This window comes from Brienomyrus brachyistius, chromosome 5 (genome assembly GCF_023856365.1).
Source record: "Brienomyrus brachyistius isolate T26 chromosome 5, BBRACH_0.4, whole genome shotgun sequence".
NCBI classification, from domain to species: Eukaryota; Metazoa; Chordata; class Actinopteri; order Osteoglossiformes; family Mormyridae; genus Brienomyrus; species Brienomyrus brachyistius.
In genome coordinates, this window is record NC_064537.1 from 26,841,738 (window position 1) to 26,858,503 (window position 16,766).

The window sequence follows — 16,766 nt, forward strand, 5'->3', positions numbered from 1 at the left end:
GAAGAAGATGTGGGTGCGTACCGATCGAGGGTGAAAAGTGAAACAGGAGAGATTTATGATGGGTTTCAAAAGCTCGATCAGACCCTACCTATTTGGATAGAAGATGCCCAAGTCTTTCTGTCGGTCAGGGGAAAAAATACCATAGTTCATTTGAAGGTTTTTAACATAGTAATCGTAAAAAAAAGAAGTAATACTGTTTGCTTGGCAGCCTGGACTTAATAAACTTCGGTCTCTGGTGATGCCCTCCCCATAATAAGCACTCCACACTTGGCCTCAGCTAAAATAACTCCTGTAGCCAGGAGGAATTTGGAACAGACCGTTAAATGCAACTGTGTAAATTTCAGGCCTGATCCTTCGCTGCCCGTGTGGCCATAGGGTCCCTGGGAAGGTTTTCCGCCACACCGCAGCTGAGAGTACTGCATGGCCCCGACCTCAGAGCGTCCCACCGGCACGGCGCCCTCCGCTGCCTATCAACATTCCCCAGCGGAACGCAGGCCACGTTCCCATCCGCTCTCTAACCAAACTATGAAGCAGGAGAGAGAGCTCGTTTTGCAGTTGCCTGCCAAAAAAATCACAAATATTAATCCATTATGCAGGTTGATTTATTTTTACAGACTCTAATGGGCAATGTCAGTGCAGTGATTGGTCATTAATTTGATTTAATTACTTAAAAAAATGAATTGCTTATAGCGGTTAAAATATAGCGGTAGACCAGAAACAGGGCTGCTTCTGATGGAACTGGTTCCAGTTGCCGTCCTGAAGCCCCACAATATTTAACCACTTACTGCCATGACTGCACCTTGTTAGCCACATATAAGGTACAGACACACTGCACTCTCTCTATTTTTCTTTCCCAGCTGATTTTCATCTTACATCTTACCCTAAAAAAACTGCCCCACAGCTGCCTCTCGTTTTTTTCCCCCATGCATCACTTCTACTAAGAATCCATGTTTTAAAAATACACGCTGACCAGCTGTATATGGAAACAGCTATCAGTAAAATAATCTGTAAAAAGAAATGCCTCTGCTCTGGACAGGCTCTCCGGAATGTGCCCGTAAAGCCCTTTCAGAAAGTGTTTCTAATCTCCAGTGTGCTGGAAAATGCAGCATCTGAAGGCAGGAGATGAAAGGGAGCCACATCCTTGACGAGGAGAACGTGGAAGAAAGCCCCCCCATCTGCGATCTGCGGATCCTCCTTCTCAAAGAGCTTATATTGCTTACACAAGGTCAAAAGCAAGCCAACAGACCTAGGTCACGCAAGTGTCAATGAGCACAAGCCATTTTGTACCAGCCTCATTTCCGTCAATCATTGATACAATTGTTGATGAGCCATTAAATTGCCTTTTTAGGTGATGTTCTGATGTTGGGGAGTTGAAACATTTAAACTGTCCAACTTTTATTTTTGGCCTGACAACTAGAGTTAAGACACAACCAAAGGTTCCACTGTCAGCAACTTCTTATTAACAGAAAATCATTTAAAATATTTTATGTCTGTTCTTTTGAATTGATTTTTATAGTACCTTTAGCCAAAGCCTTCCACACAGCCCATGAACAGAAAAAGCCCTTTTTGGCAGCAGAAAGAGCACAATCTCATGACTCGTGTTACCCCCGTACTCTCTTCAGGCTGCATTTTCCGACTCGTGGTTGAGCGTTGATATTTAATAATCGCCGACAGACATTAGCAACGGAGGCACACGCTTTTTCAGGCAGCCCAGTGAAGAGCCCCCGGACCGTGGGGGAGGGCACTCCCAGAGGCCCCCAAACAACTGAAGCCCCGAGTTCCCTCTGCATTGCCATTTGCCCTTCACACTGCAAGAGGCATCCGCTGAATTAATTGACTGAAGTGTCCCAGAAAAAGGACTGCTTCAAAAGTAAATTCCCCTAAAAGATTTTTTGTGAGCAAGTGAGTGTGTGTGTGTGTGTGTGTGTGTGTGTGGGGGGGGGCACAATGGGTGCAATCCAGTCCATAAAATCTCACTTTCACCTCCTGAAACCCAGGGACAGAGTCCTCAACAGTCCCAGTCTTCCAAGAATCACTTTTGTACTCTTATCCTGTTGATCCAATAAAGAAAAACACAGTAACGCCAGTTTGGGTAGAATCACAACAAGGGGTTTGCTTTGGGGTTGGGAAGTAAGATGAGAAGGAGAACTGTTTTTATATTTGATGTCTTTTCTTTCCTGGAAAGGTAAAATAGCTCAAATTTACAGCATGATACAGAGCACCATCTGGTGGTGAATCTTAATTACTACTCATCAGGGGGTTCAGCTTTTCGTTTCATTCAACGATGAAAAAATTCTCTGTAACAGTAACTTGCAATCCTTCTTAAACACAACTATATTAAAACCCTACTTCAAAATCTGATTATAGTTAATGTAATATACTTTGATTTGGATACTTTTAGGTGTAAGACCTTACAATTCCCTAAATATGTGGGCTCAGTTCCTCAGACGGGGTGCCAAGGTGGTTCAGTGGGTGGAGCATAAAATAATATCAAATTTTAAAAATAATGGGGTAGCCACTCATCTACAGGATTGGGGGCTTGTGTAAAGTTTGCATATTTTTCCTGTGTTGTGTGGGTCGGCGAGTAACCAGAAGACACACATGTAATCTGCTCACAGCGTACACGCACCGAGGTGGGTATCAGGCCCAGAAGGCTCTGCAGCCCACAGCGTGCATGCCCCGAGGTGGACAGGCACCAGGCCCGGGGTGCTCTGCATCCCAGAGCATGTGCGCCCCGAGGTGGACAGGCATCAGGTCCGGGGTGCTCTGCATCCCAGAGCGTGTGCGTCCGAGGTGGACAGGCACCAGGCCTGGGGTGCTCTGCATCCCAGAGCGTGTGCGTCCGAGGTGGACAGGCACCAGGCCCGGGGTGCTCTGCAACCCAGAGTGTGTGCGCCCCGAGGTGGACAGGCACCAGGCCTGGGGTGCTCTGCATCCCAGAGCGTGTGCGCCCAGGGTGGACAGGAACCAGGCCCGGGGCGCTCTGCAGCCTACAGTGTGCGCGCCCTGAAGTGGACAGGCATCAGGTCCAGGGCGTTCTGCAGCCCAGAGCGTGTGCGCCCAGGGTGGACAGGCACCAGGCCCAGGGTGCTCTGCAACCCAGAGTGTGTGCGCCCCGAGGTGGACAGGCAACAGGCCCGGGGCGCTCTGCAGCCTACAGTGTGCGCGCCCTGAAGTGGACAGGCATCAGGTCCAGGGCGTTCTGCAGCCCAGAGCGTGTGCGCCCAGGGTGGACAGGCACCAGGCCCGGGGTGCTCTGCAACCCAGAGTGTGTGCGCCCCGAGGTGGACAGGCATCAGGTCTGGGGCGCTCTGCAGCCCACAGTGTGCGTGCCCTGAAGTGGACAGGCACCAGGCCCGGGGTGCTCTGCAACCCAGAGTGTGTGCGCCCCGAGGTGGACAGGCATCAGGTCCGGGGCACTCTGCAGCCTTGCATCGGGGGCATCTTGGGAAACATGTCAGGCTTTGTACAGGACAAATGGTTATGGAAAATTATCTAAGCAAAAGTTTCAAGATTGGGAGCAAAATACTTTTTGGTGCAACTCTGCCACTTCTATTCAATAGCAAGATGCTTCAGTTTTATTCAATTAAACTCACAATAATGATACATAATTTACAAAAGAGAAGTAAGAGAGCTATGTAAATCAGTAACAGTCCACAATATTGTCCTCTGATGTGTGAGAAGATGCCAATATATCCTGCAAGAGGGAACGAGGACTGTTCTCCAGGTGATCACTTCTTTGATCCAAAGCCTGTTTCATGTCCTCTAGATCCAAAGTTGAAAGCAGCTCCACAATGTTAACATGCATGGCGGAATCAGATGCAGCGTTAAAGCATTGCTTCAGCATTTCTTGACCCCACCTACATCCCTGCAGATTGAAGGCCACCGTGTTGTCTAAGGTGTCCATGTTTACCGTGAGCACCCCCTTTAGGTTGAGCAGGATAGTGCACGCCTTTCTGGCCACGGGCCTGTCACAATCCAACAAGCCAGAGAAAAGCACGTCGAAGAGCTTGTGGTGGTGCAGGTTGTGAAAAGCTGCTGTCATTTCTGCTCGCTTAACATGGGGAGCAGGAATGACAGACACATAAGGACATGAGAACTGACCAGAACCTTCCAGAGTTTGGTGTATCAGGATCTGAGCCAGTTCCAAAGTATGGATTTTGACTTCCCAGTCCAAGTCATTACTACCAAGCTGCAGCACTGTGCTTAGATGTTTCTCCAAACTCTTACACAGATCTTGGTTAGGATGCTTAAGCCAAATGGAGAAGATCTTTATCACCGCTCTTCTTGCAAATCCTTCGGTATCCTGTGCTAAAATATCCAGAAAACGTGCAGAGAGGTCTTCCTGAAATTAAATATTTCACTGTAGTTACCACAGAAGTACAGTTTGAGAATGGAATGTAGAACATCTGTTTTATACAATCAGTGAACAGTATTTCTATATTATTTCACTCGCAGTCTACAGAACAGATGAAAAACGGTCATCTGTAGGCTGGAAACTACCTCTTGGCGGATGATGTGGGCAATCTGCCCCAGAGCAGAGATGGCACTTGCTCGGACGTAACTCTCTGGATCGGTCAGCAAAACCATCAGGGAGTCAATGATCCCACTGTTCGAAAGGCTCCCACGATAACTGGCATCATCTATTGAAATAAACAAGCATATCTGTAATGCAGGTTGCCCATTAAGGACTGAGAAATGCATGAGTGCAGGTCCCATGCCCCCAACCAGGACAAGTGGATAGATGGATGAGTACACGTTTTACTCATAATGAGATATCACTAAGCCCACCTTTAAATTGTAACGTCAACTGAGTGAAGAACTCGAGGGACGAATCCCTTATCTCCCACCGCACGTCACAGAATCGTTTCTTCAACAAAGGGAGCAGATCTGAGCAGGATGGACATGAATGAATATGAGTGTTAATGCAAGGCTCTCGCTAACAACACTTCTGCAATCCAGCACATGATGATCTTCACAGCTGTCTATGGACGTTTTGCCACCTTGAGTAAGAAACGAGCCAGCTGCAGATGACTGGGAACATGTACAGAGCCAGTTGAAAGCTGCCTGGAGTGCCTTCTTGAATGCCTGAAATTATAATGCCAAACTCGATTATATAACACAAAGAATACAAATAGTGTTAAATATTTTAAACCATTTTCTGTTAACACAGAACAATATAACTTACAGTTGGATCAGAATCAGGATTTTCTAAATATGACAGAAGAACACTGAAGAGCTCACCAACATGTGGATTTACTCCTAACAAAGAGACACAACAACCAAGTCAAAACTCAGATTTTTAACTCCGCAATGTTACAGTTCTTTATTTGTGAAACAACACTGGCGCACCTGAGCATTTGTTAAGGCTTGACAAGGTGTCCAGCGCACACTTCTGAACTCGAGTGCAGCCAATCAGTTTCCTGACAGCTCTGCCAGCGGACGATGAAAACGAACTTCCCTCACACACTTTTAGCACGGCGATCACCGAGAGGAGCACAGAGCAAACACAATCCTCCTCACATGGGAACTCCTGGTGGAGGAAGACATCGTATTATTACCTGCTCATTTTTAAATTAACATCAATTGTTGTTATGAAGATTGTATGTACAGGAAATCTTTGTGGCAAAAAACTGATGTCTACACATTTTTTTCAGATCAAGTCATGCAATAAATGATTGAAGCAAAAAAAAAAAAACCTGCTACATACTAGGAGAAGTTCAGCGGCGCTGGTCAATGACAGGCAGAGGACTGAGACGTAAGAGGACTTCTGGGAAAAATCCTCCTCCCAGGCTGCGTGTGGAAAGTCACAATCTTTGAGGAGACCTATTTTTTGGAGATGATCAGTGCGCTGGTCCATTTCGAAACACCCGCAAAACAGTCAGGCTATTCCGAAACATTTCTCTTGGCTTTTAAAAATATTACCTGATGGTTCTTGCTTTGGGTCAGCTAGCATTCCGACTTGCCCAAGGGGTTGGAGAATGACTGCCAAGGCCTTTTTCTTCAAACTTTGTGGGCTATGAAGCAACAGGCGTTGAACACAGCATATTTACTACTGCAGTATGCAGGAAAAATACTGAAATAATATGCAAACAAAAACTGACTGTAGATTACAGTAGTTACCAGCTTTCCATATGAATTACCCCTTTAGCAAATGTGATTGCCACCTTTGGGTTTAGCGTGCATAGCATGTCTTCCATTAATGTTGCAATACTGGGATTTCCACTGCTAAGTAATGGTGTCCTGAAAGAAAATTGGGAATAGTAAATCACATGAATTCCACCCTATCAATTAATTTCCACATATGATGACAGTCATCTGGTTAATGACGATAAACCACACCTGGAAGCCACATGCAGCGTTTCCAGAAAAGGCTGTATCAAAGAGTTTCCATCATTGCCTTTCAATGCCTCTAATGTCCCCACTGTCCCCTGCCAAAACGTGTCCCTGACGTGTGCTGGACACTTGGCAAGACTCGAAGCAATCAAGTTCAGGGACCGCTGAATATGCATAGGGTTGCCAGATGTCAGCGAGTCCTCCACGTGCTGGACTATCTCCATGATGCCATCTGTGTATACTGGCAAATCACAGTCCTTGCGTTCGCCCCTCTGGTCTATTGTGGTACCCTCTCCTGTAAGCGGCAATCTGTCCGATAGCCCGGGGAAGCTCAAAATGCCAGCCAAGAGCCGATTTGCTGCCGACGCGACAAAAAGGCTTCTGTCTAACTGCAAATGCAGGATAACTTTAATAAATCCTGTGGAAACACAGAGACTCTTTCAGGGGTCACTTAATTGTTACAATAAAAGAGTGCAGTCACATGCTGGGACTTTTGCCCCACAGTACACACTGCTCTGGCGCAGACAAATTAAAGAACAACTGCAGTACACAGGAGTAAGTGTGCACTGCACATTTATGATCACTGCATGTTCCCAGCCAATAAACAAAAACAAAAAAACTCACATTTATCTTGCTTGCATGAAAACTAGTATCTTAATTCCCTATTGCCATAACTGTGCACCCATTTTCCCATATCTACCATTCTCAAACAGGAAGTGCATAGCTTTCCAATGCTGCAGCATATTCCAAAGTCCATGAATCCATCCACTGCGGACTGTTGCATCCTGCCAGAGACTCGATCCAGCCCATTCCTGATATCCGAACGCACATGTCAAAATTCCCTGTTGCTTGGATTAAAAAAGAAGAAAAACCATTTATAAAATTTTACGTGGAAAAAAAAAATCAACCAGCCAATAACAACAGTGTTTAGTTAGGGTTAGGTAGTACCTGGAGGTGGATGAAGCCCTGCTCACTGGAAGCCAACAGCCCGGCAAGCTTAAGGCTGAAGGCAAAGACACTTGGCTCTGCAGAGCCTGATCTGCACACGTCAGATAGGAAAGCAGTCAGGCATGGGTTCAGCTCCAGTAACGATATTCCAGGAACTGCAATGTTCAGATACGCCCAAATCAGACAAGAACTGCAGGCATACACTATACAATTACCACTACTAACAATAGTGACGAAAAGTTGTCAGTTAAATATGCATCAATTAATTCTCTATGTCAGATCTCTCAGGTCATTATCCAAAAGCATTGTATTGCTACAAAGTCTATGGAACTCTAGTATCACTATAATTCTTTTAAGGAACTCTCCTTTTTCATCATGAACTGTACTAATACAGTAGTAAACTAAACATTTAAATGAGTTGCAACTGAGGGTGGATTAATAACCATGATCTTAGCACTTAATTCAATATGCTTCAGCGAACACAACATGAAGGGGGTAACATCGTGGACTGTGCATGCACATATGGGCAAAAGTGTCAAACACGTGACCACCATTTATTTGCACTTAACGTATATAAATGCCTGCTTCATATTTGAACGAATATCGGCTTTTAGTGACCCATCTCACCCTGACCGGTTAGATCTGCCAGCCAGTCCAGCAGTTTCTCTAGGCACGTATCATCAGCAATCGCTCGATTAGGGTCTGCCAGGACCGCGCAAACCTGCGGCAGTAGTTCGGTGCAGTCACTGTCCATCGCTCTATGCAGGACAGCAAACACGAGAAGAAATTAAAATAAACTTGATCAGCACAATCACTTTTCAGAAATGATGCGCAAGTTTCAAAACAGTGGATGTATTGCCGCGTAACAAAAACAAAGATAGTGGTATATACCAGATTTATTCATTCCTAATTTATCTAAAACTACTTTAACCACGCATTAACCAATTCAGCATTCACTTTTATTACATTTAATATCTTTGATAGACACTGCAGCAATAACATGTAGCAAATACCATACTCTCTGTTCTGTTGCATATTTCTGCGATCTCATGTATACCTGCTTGAACATGCCACGAACTGCGAGAAACTCCCTTTCTGACACACGGAGTCGAAAACGACAGTGAGCGTCCATTTTAGGATTGCACCAAAATAGCCATAGGAGGATCATCGTACTATTAAATAATATATACTAAATGCCGTGATTGTGTGTTTATATTCAGTTCGTTGATTTTATAAAAGGCTATTCAAAAACTATTTTTATTTCTTTAACATGTGTTATTGTGGAAAATTTATGCTTAAACTCATGCACATTTACATGCCACCCCTCTAAATTCTTTAAAGTATGGTCCGTCCCCCCATCTCTCTCCTTGGCGCCGGGTGTTCCGCACATGGTTAGCCGAGTGAAGTCTTCATTCTAGACACACTAATCATATTTATGCACTGTACAGGGAATTTAGACAGCTAATTAAATGCAGGACACGGAGGACATGGCGGCCGAATCCGAGTTCGAGGGTGAAGAACCTTGTTTTAGTGATCCGGAGGATTTTGTGGATGATGTCGACGATGAAGGTATCGGAAAGGTCGGCCATGCGGCCTTGTGCTATAAATGCTGGTAGCAGAATCGCACTGAATACTGGCCGTACCTGCTTTTCTTTCTTCCGTGCCATTGATTAGAATTTATTCATCAACTATATATACCATAAACATGGTCAGGAGTATATTCCTAAATGCCGCATTTTTACTCGCTTACAACAGGGCCGTGTCTGGCCTAGTCATCTGATAGTAAGCCAGATATGCACGGCAGTAAAAAATGTTATAAATTAGGTTGCTAAGTTAAAATGGGCACTAAAAGCATAATTATCATTGAATATAATGTCGGAAATAATTTTAAGTAAAAAAATCGCGTGATTTTTTTTTTTGTCAATTCAGAACTAGTGATGCCAGCTTCGATCGTAAAATGGGGTGTGATTGTTGGTTTGTCTATAGAAAAGCGACGCCATTGAAAGTCGTTTCTAAAGATGTACCCGTTCTAGATGCTAACTGCGCCTATAATTGTAATTGCATGTGGTGCCTATTAGATGTGGCACCATTGCACTCCTGTGACCCCACACTTCTTGCTCTTTCTCCACCCTAGAGCTTATGGGTGATGTCCTGAAGGAGAGACCGCAGGAGGCCGATGGAATCGATTCGGTGATTGTGGTGGACAACGTGCCCCAGGTTGGACCTGAACGTCAGGAAAAGCTGAAGACTGTCATCCACAAGATTTTCTCAAAATTTGGGAAGATCACGAATGAGTTCTACCCTGAAGCTGAGGGCAAGACCAAGGGGTTAGTATGGCTTAACTTAACAAAAGTTAGAGTAGCGTTTCTCTAAGTGGTCCTTGGGGATCCCCAGATGTATTTGCTCTGTCCCAACTCCCAGGGAACTGGGAGTGCAAAAGCGTGGACCGTCTGAGGGTCCCAGAGGACTGGTTTGAGAAACAGTGATGTAAAGCATGTAGATACAGCAGTTTGTGAATGTTCTGCAGATCTTCATGACAATGACGACTTGTTTTATTCTTCTGGCAGGTACATTTTTCTGGAGTACACTTCCCCCGCACAGGCAGTCGAAGCGGTGAAGAGTGCAGACGGCTACAAGCTGGACAAGCAGCACACCTTTCGAGTGAATCTCTTCACCGATTTCGATAAGTATGTCATCACTGGCTCGTCTGTGCTTTACCAGTATCTTCCTCTCTATGTCTTACTTGCCTAAATCCCTAATTAGACCTCGAACGCCATCTTGCAGTGGGGCACTTCTGTATTTTGTCCATTTTTTTGTGAGTTTATTGTTCAAAGGTCAAGTAATTGGTGTGGACTGCTGTTAACGTGAACAAACACGCTTGTAGGTATATGACGATCTGTGACGAATGGGAAACTCCTGAAAAACAGCCATTCAAAGACTTTGTGAGTATTCACCTCGAGGGAGTGCCCCGCTCTCCAACTTTGTCCTAGTGGATTTCGCTTCTGCATTGGAGCCATTTCTCTCGTTTTCAGGGAAACTTGCGACACTGGTTGGAGGATTCTGACTGCCGGGATCAGTACAGCGTCATTTTTGAAGCTGGAGAGAGAACGGGAATATTTTCAAATGATGTCAAAGAACCGATCTTGACTGAGGAGAGGCCTGTGAGTTGCGTTGGCAATATGAATTATAACAGATCTAACCATCTTTGTCTGTGATATTCTATGCTGAGTGCGGTTGTTTGACACCGTCGCTCTCTCTGCACTTGGTGATGTCACCCGCAGCGCTGGACGGAGACGTACGTTAGGTGGTCCCCTAAAGGCACCTACCTGGCCACATTTCACCAGAGGGGCATTGCGCTTTGGGGTGGAGAGAAGTTCAAGCAGATCCAGAGATTCAGTCACCAAGGGGTGCAGCTTATTGACTTCTCTCCGTGCGAAAGGTATTCTGGGAAATGCAGCACGTGTAGAATATTTAATGCCAAGGACACGCAGTTTGCATAGACGGTTTGTTAGTAATGGAATTGCAGTGATGGTGTATTGTTCTATTTGTAGGTACATGGTTACGTTCAGCCCTCTCGTAGACATGAAAGATGACCCTCAGGCTATCATAATCTGGGATGTCCTTACTGGACAGAAGAAGAGAGGGTTCCATTGTGAAAGTTCTGCTCACTGGCCAATCTTCAAGTAAGTAATTTTCTAGAACAATAGGATGCTTGGCTCAAATGGTTTAAAACTATAAGTTATAGTTTGGTTCTTCTGAAAGGCATCATCCCTGTAGTAGACCTTGTTTATAGTGCAGGTTCACGTAAAAGATCTGATGTAGACTGAAATCTTTCATCTTTTGATGGGTTCACATTGCTAGAGTTATGCACCATCGCTGTCTCAGAAATAATACTGCCCCTGGATGAGTGTCACATCACCCCAACCCCCCTCCCCGAAACTGCACATCCTAAACACCACATCGCTGGTTTTCCAGGTGGAGTCACGATGGGAAGTTCTTCGCTCGGATGACTCAGGACACACTGAGCATATACGAGACTCCTGTAAGACCTCTGTTAAATAAACAAAGTTTAGCAGTTCACCACCTTGTAACACAGCAATTAACATTTACATTTTTTTTAACCACTTTTCTAGTCAATGGGACTATTGGACAAGAAGAGCTTGAAGATTAGTGGGATTAAGTGAGTAAAATTTTTATTTGATTTTCATATTATGTATGTTGAAGTGATACTTGATGTTCTTAGTAGGCGTTAGATGTTAAAGCTAGAGAAACTGGTATAGACATGCTTATGTGGCATTAGTGCTCACAACACATTGGTGGTTCTCTGTAATCCTGCCAGTGTTCTTCTGTATCTCTGTTACTCTGGGTTTGTCCCTTAAATAACAGGAAGGAAAAGCCTTCAACAAGCAATGTGGCTGTGATTTTTGTCTATCCTGATCCTCTTCCAACTGTTAAGCCTATTGCGACAGCGTGAATTATTCATTTTCTTGAGTTTCTCTAAATCTGAAAGTTGGCAATGTAATTATACTTGCATCCGATGCATGTTTCTGGAAAGCTGTGTGGTGCCAGTCCTGCAGGTGGCAGAGTGGTTAAGGGCAGACTTTGATTAATAGATTGCTTCTGCCCGGAAGCTCTCTGCTGTCCTTTTGTAAAGGCGTCTGCTGAGAAGCTGTGTGCCATTTACAGGGATTTCTCCTGGTCTCCCGGCGACAACATCATTGCATTCTGGGTGCCAGAGGATAAAGATATCCCAGCAAGAGTGACCCTGATGCAGATTCCGTCCAGGCACGAGATCCGTGTGCGGAACCTCTTCAATGTGGTGGATTGCAAGCTTCACTGGCAGAAGAATGGAGATTACCTGTGTGTGAAGGTGGACAGGACTCCTAAGGGTGCTCAGGTATGGCTCCACTTCTCCTTCAGTCATTAGCGCAGTCATTGGTTCAGGCTGTAATAGGGGGTGTAACTTGGGTAAAGTTTTAAATGTCAGGCTCATACACTTGTGCACAGCGAAATGCATCGTAGCCTAACTCTGAACATGAGATATACAAGGTGTGTATAAATGGACAAGACACAGGATATTAAACAATAATCATAAATATTCATAATGGGAACTTAGCAAGTGGCAGGTAGTGCATTTGTATACAGGTTTCCCAACAATTACCATCCACATTCTGTTCTGTAAAACAGGACATTAAATGGTTTGGACATTGAATATTACCACAGTCACTTAGGAAGTTTAGGCTACTCTGCCCTGCCGTAGTGTAAGATGCCCTTAATTGCTGTACTAAGGAGTTTGGATACTTTGCAAATAGTGCTGTAACTTTGAAACTTTATTATGGGTTATTGAAGCACAATATGGAAACATTTAGTACTGTATAGTACTGTGCAGTAATTATCTTATTTTTTATAAAACATGTAACATAGTGAGCGAGTATCGTGTGTAGTAAAAAGTTTCGTACTCAGATTTTTTTTTGTGTGTGTGTGTGTGTGTGTGTGTATATATGTGTGTGTGTGTGTGTGTGTGTGTGTGTGTGTGTATGTAATATATAATATAAATGTATGTATGTATTAAAATAAAACATTCATTTTGTACAACAGAACACTTTTTTGGTTTAAATTTCATATTATAAACAACTTCAAACTTTTTATTGTACTTCTCACCTGAATGGCTGATGCTGTTTCTTATTTCAAGGGTGTTGTGACCAACTTTGAAATCTTCAGGATGAGAGAGAAGCAAGTTCCGGTAGACGTGGTGGAGATGAAAGGTTAGTCTTCATGAAGCGTGTGTTTATGGCTGCTGGCCACTGTCGTCTGTCAGGGCCTTTCGATGTTCTAGTGAAAATGTAACCTTACAGAGAGCATCATCGCTTTTGCCTGGGAGCCGAATGGCAGTAAGTTTGCTGTGCTGCATGGAGAATCTCCTAGGATCAACGTGTCATTCTACCATGTGAAGAGCAACGGGAAGATTGAGCTGATAAGTATGCGCACCGTGCTTTGTAACCCTAATATTATGGCCTGGCTAGTCTTCTGCATCCTGTGTACGAATTAAACCCTCTTTTTTTCTGACAGAAATGTTTGACAAACAGCAAGCAAACAGCATTTTCTGGAGTCCACAGGGGCAGTTCCTGGTACTGGCTGGACTCAGGAGGTCAGTCACTCTTTTTGCCCATGGTAATGGGTAGTTTTGTATGCCTAAAAATAGTGTTAAATAAGCACGCATCCTCTTTTAGAATTTATGCTTTCAGATATTTAAGGCTTGCATATTAGGAAGTAATATTCCCACCAGTAGTCTTGATGCCTGTGTTTTGGGGTTCTTCAGTTACTTATATATAATTGTTACTTTTTTCCAACAGTATGAATGGTGCTCTGGCATTCGTTGACACGTCAGACTGCACAATGATGAACATCGCAGAGCACTACATGGCTTCAGATGTGGAGTGGGACCCAACCGGTAGATTCGTGGTCACCTCGGTTTCTTGGTGGAGCCACAAGGTAGGATTCTCCTCTCACTCTCGTTCCCTCCCTTCCTCCCTCCCAGATTTGTATTAAGACCCCATCACGTGCATAAAGTCTGAAAGGATCGTGGGTGTTTTTTTTAATAGGTGGACAACGCATTTTGGCTTTGGACGTTCCAAGGGCGGCTCCTTCAGAAGAACAACAAGGATCGATTTTGCCAGTTGCTTTGGAGGCCACGTCCAACAAGTCTTCTCGGCCAGGAGCAGATCAAGGTGAATTATAGGGGGATGTTTTAGAGAAGCACTTGGTCAACTATGTCTTGGATTGTTTTTTCTTGCCCTTGAATGCCTTTACGAATGGTTTTTCTCACAAAAGCTTATCAAGAAGGATCTGAAGAAATACGCAAAGATTTTCGAGCAGAAGGATCGTCTGAGTCAGTCCAAGGCATCAAAGGTAATTTTCACGATTAAGTATTCTCTCCCCCCCCAAGCTGTCGATCAGCTTCCTAAGAAGACCATTTCACACCAAAGTTCCTTAACCTGGTTCTGGTTCCTGGGCTGTTTCGAGGAACTGGAACTTTTGTAGCTCCTGGTCACTTTCGTGAGTCGCACCACATAACAGGAACTGGAACCTGTATGGGAGACGCAAACTTCATGCATAATTTCATATGAAACTATACCACCAGGCCAAAAGAATAGGAGGATAAATAAGTTTTGTTAGTTACTTGTAATTGGGGAGGTCGATCGCAGACAGCCTTTTATTTATAGAGACATGTTTATCTAAGACGTGTTCATGATTCTTTTTCAATCTGGTCAAGAGATTTATCTTTAGTTGTCCGCAGAATAAAAAAAAAAAAAAAAAAAACTATAACGTTATCCACTAGTAAGCGCTGGCAAGTTTCACTGCCAACACCGGCAATACTAGACAAAAGTATATTGTTAACGATCAAATTTTCCGATGCAGAAATATGGAGAGACAAGCAGAAAATGTGTTAATTGATGTAGTAAATGTAATTGGGGTGCAGAAATTATTCCATTTGCTCGATTTTTGCTCCGCTAATTTTATTGATTTTATTTATTTATATATATATATATATATATATATATGTATATATATATACATATATATATATATATATATATATATATATATATATATATATATATATATATATATATATATATGAAAAAATATTTTCTGCACGTCTGTGTAACTTTCAAGTTAGTGCTGGTATTTGTGGTCAACCAATCTGCAAGCCATCACTGTAAGAGCCTCCCCAGTACTTCATGTTTGAACAAAAAGTTCCTATTTTGGAGGAGGGACTAAAAAAGGTCTCTCGGAACTGCCTCAGAGGCGCTACAATCGGGCCGAGTTCTTGTGGTGTGAACACTACAAAAGTCCCTGGTTCTGGAAAAAGGTTCTGGTTCCAGAAAAAGTTCCGGTGGTGTGAAATTGCTTAGGTTTTCCGTAACTAACCTGTGGTTTTATTAAACAGGAACTAATCGATAAAAGACACACCATGATGGACGACTATCGCAAGTACCGTGCTGCGGCAATGCAGCTGTACCAAGAGCAGAGACCCCTTCGTCTGGAGATCAGGGGAGGTAGGTGTCATCCTGAGAACACATGGCACCATCTCCAGAAAAGGGCTTTTGTACTAGCGATGTAATGAGGCAAACTTTAGAACAGGCTGCAGTGGAGCTACGTGGGTTTAAAACTAGACGTTCACTTCATTTGATTAGGTTTCGTTAAACTTTGTTAAACGTGTCCCTTTCGAAGTACTTACACCTTCATTTGCACTTGTGTTTAATATAATTCCAGGTAAATTTGCCGTTTCGCTAGATTTACTTAACATTCTTTCTTAGGTGTGGACACGGATGACCTGGATAGTAATGTTGATGACTGGGAGGAAGAGACCATTGAATTTTTCATCAATGAAGAAATTATTCCACTTGGAGATCTGGCGTGATTTTGGGTAACAGAGTTGGGCTGTTCTGTGGTTTTCGTGGAGGCCAGCGAAATGTTTTCCAGTTTCCCCGGGTCTTAACGTAAATGAGCCCTATCCAGTTATGTCAGAATGATTAATGCATTGTGAATGTATACGACAATGCTTGCAACCCCCTTGGCTGTGCAGTTTTCATAAGAAATATGTGTCTTTGTGTTAAGATGTTGACTGCAGTTTGTTTTTTGTTTTTTTGACAGCCAATTACCCTGAGAAGATCTTTTGCAGCAAAGCACACAGATTTTTGTGGTGTCTACAAATTCCATGCTCCACCTTTATCCTCATATGATGCAGCACATAGTGCCTTTTTAATGTTAATATCAATAACCATTGATGGCGAATTTTGGGTATTGGTCACTTGGATTTTAGGAAAACAGCTGCGCATTATATCATCCGTGCATTTAGTTTTTCTACTTTTCTGATTTATACTTCCATTTTGTTTTAACTGCATTTACAGCAGTTTTAAAGATTATTGAACAGAAAGGAGCATTATGTCATGCTTCACCGCAGTCTGTATTATCAGTGAATTTGAAATGAACAGCGCCTCCTGCGGGTGATCAGAAGTGTTCACACATTTTAGTGTGTTGAGCTCTAAAATGGACTGAATGCTCCCCCACTTGGAAAAGATGACCTTATATTAAATGTGCTACAAATTAAAAGATGAAAGTGGTGTTTGTTAAATTTCTTTAAGTTTTTTTTTTTTTCTTTTTTTAAGACAAGCTTATTAAATATGGGTTAAAACAAATTGTTTAACTTTGTAGTAATCTACCTTGTCAAACAATGAAAATAAGTTTATTATACTAACCTGTTTGTTGCTGTGGAAGGGAAAAATAGGTTTGTATTTTGCTATATTTCTCACAAGCCATATGAATGCAGTTTTGTCTTATACATAAACGATCATGTTGGAATATTAACTCTGTGGGCAACTTTATTGTGCTGGAAAGTAAACTCCTGTGTGTGTTTCACATCCATTTCTGCTAATATATTAAAACTGCTGGTCTGGTGTTCACAAAAAAACAAAGCA

At 43.2% G+C, this 16,766-nt stretch overlaps 2 protein-coding genes across 5 annotated transcripts; one reads left to right on the forward strand and one right to left on the reverse strand.

Moving 5' to 3' along the window:
- Nucleotides 1–3,550: 3,550 nt before the first annotated feature.
- On the reverse strand, nucleotides 3,551–8,421 carry brat1 (BRCA1-associated ATM activator 1). Of its 4 annotated transcripts, none has more exons than XM_049014352.1 (14): nucleotides 8,342–8,421; nucleotides 7,918–8,042; nucleotides 7,285–7,439; nucleotides 7,037–7,184; nucleotides 6,343–6,754; nucleotides 6,124–6,243; nucleotides 5,926–6,017; nucleotides 5,711–5,826; nucleotides 5,353–5,533; nucleotides 5,189–5,262; nucleotides 5,004–5,088; nucleotides 4,792–4,890; nucleotides 4,504–4,643; nucleotides 3,551–4,345 (listed from the first exon to the last, which is right to left on the reverse strand). In XM_049014352.1, exons 2-14 carry the CDS (start codon nucleotides 8,036–8,038, stop codon nucleotides 3,644–3,646), a joined length of 2,445 nt encoding a protein of 814 aa, XP_048870309.1. In that variant the 5' UTR covers nucleotides 8,039–8,042; nucleotides 8,342–8,421; the 3' UTR covers nucleotides 3,551–3,643. The 4 variants fall into 4 exon arrangements, with proteins under 4 accessions (XP_048870309.1, XP_048870307.1, XP_048870310.1 ...); XM_049014350.1 differs by having other exon boundaries at nucleotides 7,912–8,042; XM_049014353.1 differs by having other exon boundaries at nucleotides 8,298–8,376.
- Nucleotides 8,422–8,642: 221 nt separating this feature from the next.
- On the forward strand, nucleotides 8,643–16,656 carry LOC125742394 (eukaryotic translation initiation factor 3 subunit B-like). Its single transcript, XM_049014371.1, has 19 exons — nucleotides 8,643–8,853; nucleotides 9,419–9,611; nucleotides 9,852–9,971; nucleotides 10,169–10,226; nucleotides 10,317–10,445; nucleotides 10,566–10,723; nucleotides 10,836–10,967; nucleotides 11,260–11,326; nucleotides 11,418–11,464; nucleotides 11,971–12,181; nucleotides 12,977–13,049; nucleotides 13,140–13,262; nucleotides 13,354–13,432; nucleotides 13,638–13,776; nucleotides 13,887–14,012; nucleotides 14,116–14,193; nucleotides 15,236–15,344; nucleotides 15,606–15,715; nucleotides 15,943–16,656. Exons 1-18 carry the CDS (start codon nucleotides 8,754–8,756, stop codon nucleotides 15,707–15,709), a joined length of 2,046 nt encoding a protein of 681 aa, XP_048870328.1. The 5' UTR covers nucleotides 8,643–8,753; the 3' UTR covers nucleotides 15,710–15,715; nucleotides 15,943–16,656.
- Nucleotides 16,657–16,766: the final 110 nt, after the last annotated feature.

What these genes read in the sequence shown, in the direction of transcription:
- brat1 (XM_049014350.1), bottom strand. Translation starts at nt 8,038, where the DNA reads ATGGACAGTGACTGCACCGAACTACTGCCGCAGGTTTGCGCGGTCCTG. An exon ending in GGCAGATCTAACCGGTCAGG is followed by an intron (nt 7,440 to 7,911) that starts GTGAGATGGGTC and finishes TGAACATTGCAG; the next exon opens with TTCCTGGAATATCGTTACTG. An exon ending in AGGGCTTCATCCACCTCCAG is followed by an intron (nt 7,185 to 7,284) that starts GTACTACCTAAC and finishes TTTTAATCCAAG; the next exon opens with CAACAGGGAATTTTGACATG.
- LOC125742394 (XM_049014371.1), top strand. Translation starts at nt 8,754, where the DNA reads ATGCAGGACACGGAGGACATGGCGGCCGAATCCGAGTTCGAGGGTGAA. An exon ending in GGACTCCTAAGGGTGCTCAG is followed by an intron (nt 12,182 to 12,976) that starts GTATGGCTCCAC and finishes TCTTATTTCAAG; the next exon opens with GGTGTTGTGACCAACTTTGA. An exon ending in TCGTCTGGAGATCAGGGGAG is followed by an intron (nt 15,345 to 15,605) that starts GTAGGTGTCATC and finishes ATTCTTTCTTAG; the next exon opens with GTGTGGACACGGATGACCTG.